General features: G+C 47.7%; 1 protein-coding gene across 1 annotated transcript in view; it reads right to left on the minus strand.

Moving 5' to 3' along the window:
• Nucleotides 1-2,795, minus strand: part of mcidas (multiciliate differentiation and DNA synthesis associated cell cycle protein) — an 11,973-nt gene continuing 9,178 nt past the window's right edge. The window contains exon 7 of the mRNA XM_071404368.1: nt 1-2,795. This exon is cut by the window's right edge and continues 421 nt beyond it. Coding sequence (XP_071260469.1) covers nt 2,749-2,795 — 47 coding nt within the window. The 3' untranslated portion in view covers nt 1-2,748.

Genomic DNA, 2,795 nt, shown 5'->3' on the forward strand with positions numbered 1-2,795 from the left:
AGAAATCATTATGTATATATGACAATATTTAATTCAAAACATCATCTTTATTACATACAAACAAAATGACAACATGTATCTTTAGACTTTGAAACAAGTTTCAAACATTGGTGTAGATTGCGTGGGTGAGGTGTTCCATTGTCCACCTGGATTATTAGGCTGGGCCCTGAGGATTTTCAACACACGCACGAGCAAACGTAAACACAAAGATAGAATTAACAAAAACACAGTTTAATTCAGTTGCTAGGATACCTGAGGAGACAGCACCATTAGGCCTGTAAACACCCATTCTACTTGGTTTGTTGATTGACCATTTATTTTATTTTATTTAACTAGGAACAGTGGGTTAAGAACAAATTCTTATTTACAATGACCTGCTTAGGAACAGTGGGTTAACTTCCTTGTTCAGGGGCAGAACGACAGATTTTTACCTTGTCAGCTCGGAGATCTGAACTAGCGACCTTTCGGTTACTGGCCCAACGCTCTAACCACTAGGCTACCTGCTGGTTATTAGTCCAACACTCTAACCACTAGGCTACCTGCTGGTTACTGGCCCAACGCTCTAACCACTAGGCTACCTGCTGGTTACTGGCCCAACGCTCTAACCACTAGGTTACCTGCTGGTTACTGTCCCAACGCTCTAACCACTAGGCTACCTGCTGGTTACTGGCCCAATGCTCTAACCACTAGGCTACCTGCCACCCCTGGTAGTAAGAAATTAGTAGTTAGAAAAATGAACTAACCATACCTTGGTCAAAGCAAGAGTAAAGAATATACTGCCACTGCCGAAAGCTTTTGGCTTGTTGTACACACAAAGTTATTTACAATTTAGAATGTTCTCAGTATGTAGACAGGTTACTATTCAGAAAGGGAGGGTTGGCCAACCCTGAGATATACACTACATGACCAAAAGTATGTGGACACTTGCTCGTCAAACATCTTATGGAGTTGCTCCTCCCATTTGCCGCTACAACAGCCTCCATTTTTCTGGGAAAGCTTTCCACTAGATGTTGGAACATTGCTTCGGGGACTTGCTTCCATTCAGCCACAAGAGCATTAGTGAGGTCGGGGGCACTGATGTTGGGCGATTAGGCCTGGCTCGCAGTCGGTGTTCCAATTCATCCCAAATGTGTTCGATGAGGTTGAGGTCAGGGCTCTGTGCAGGCCAGTCAAGTTCTTCCACACCGACAAACCATTTCTGTATGGACTTCGCTTTGTGCACGAGGGTCATTGTCATGCTGAATCAGGAAAGGGCCTTCCCCAAACTGTTGCCACAAAGTTGGAAGCACAGAATCATCTAGAATGTAATTGTATGCTGTAGCGTTAAGATTTCCCTTCACTGGAACTAAGGGGCCCGAACCATGAAAAACAGCCCCAGACCATTAATCCTCCTCCACCAAACTTTACAGTTGGCACTATGCGTTGCGGCAGGTAGCGTTCTCCTGGCATCCGCTAAACCCAGATTCGTCCATCGGACTGGCACATGGTGAAGCTTGATTCATCACTCCAGAGAATGCGTTTCGACTGCTCCAATGGCAGTGAGCTTTACACCACTCCAACCGACGTTTGGCATTGTGCATGGTGATCTTAGGCTCGGCCATGGAAACCCATTTCATGAAGCTCCTGACGAACAGTTATTGTGCTGACGTTGCTTCCAGAGGCAGTTTGGAACTCAGTAGTGAGTGTTGCAACCGAGATTATTACGTGCTAGGCTCTTTGGCACTCCCCGTTCTGTGAGCTTGTATGGCCTACCACTTTGCAGGTGAGCCGTTGTTGCTCCTAGACATTTCCACTTCACAATAACAGCTGACCGGGGAAGCTCTAGCAGGGCAGAAATTGGACAAACTGACTTGTTGGAAAGGTGGCATCCTATGACGGTGACATATTGAAAGTCACTGAGCTCTGTTTTTATTTATTTAACTAAGCAAGTCAGTTAAGAACAAATTCTTATTTACAATGACGGCCTACAGCGGCCAAACCCTAAACCAGACGACGCTGGGCCAATCGTGTGCCGCCCTATGGGACTCTCAATCACAGATGGTTATGATACAGCCTGGAATCGAACCAGGGACTGTAGTGACACCTCTAGCACTGAGATGCAGTGCCTTAGACTACTGCGCCACTCGGGAGCCTCTTCAGTAAGGCCATTCTATTGCCAATGTTTGTCTATGGAGATTGCATGGCTGTGTGCTCGATTTTATACACCTGTCAGCAACGGATGTGGCTGAAATAGGCGAATCCACTAATTTGAAGGGGTGTCCACATACATTTATAAATATAGTGTAGCTAGCATTTAGCCGAAGCTAGCAGTCTAATAACAGCAGTACCTACTACATGTTCAAGATGGCTCTAGCTCAGTGCTAATGCTAAGGGCTAGCTCTTGCTGGGATACCCAGTACCGCTAAGGGCTAACTCTGGCTGGGATACCAGTACCGCTAAGGGCTAGCCCTGGCTGGGATACCAGTACCGCTAAGGGCTAGCTCTGGCTGGGATACCAGTACCGCTAAGGGCTAGCTCTGGCTGGGATACCAGTACCGCTAAGGGCTAGCTCTGGCTGGGAAACCAGTACCGCTAAGGGCTAGCCCTGGCTGGGATACCAGTACCGCTAAGGGCTAGCTCTGGCTGGGATACCAGTACCGCTAAGGGCTAGCTCTGGCTGGGATACCAGTACCGCTAAGGGCTAGCTCTGGCTGGGATACCAGTACTGCTAAGGGCTAGCTCTGGCTGGGATACCAGTACCGCTAAGGGCTAGCTCTGGCTGGGAACCCAACGGAAGCGGTACCCTCCCTGGGTCG

The sequence above is a fragment of the Salvelinus alpinus genome, chromosome 5 (genome assembly GCF_045679555.1).
Source record: "Salvelinus alpinus chromosome 5, SLU_Salpinus.1, whole genome shotgun sequence".
Taxonomy (NCBI): domain Eukaryota; kingdom Metazoa; phylum Chordata; class Actinopteri; order Salmoniformes; family Salmonidae; genus Salvelinus; species Salvelinus alpinus.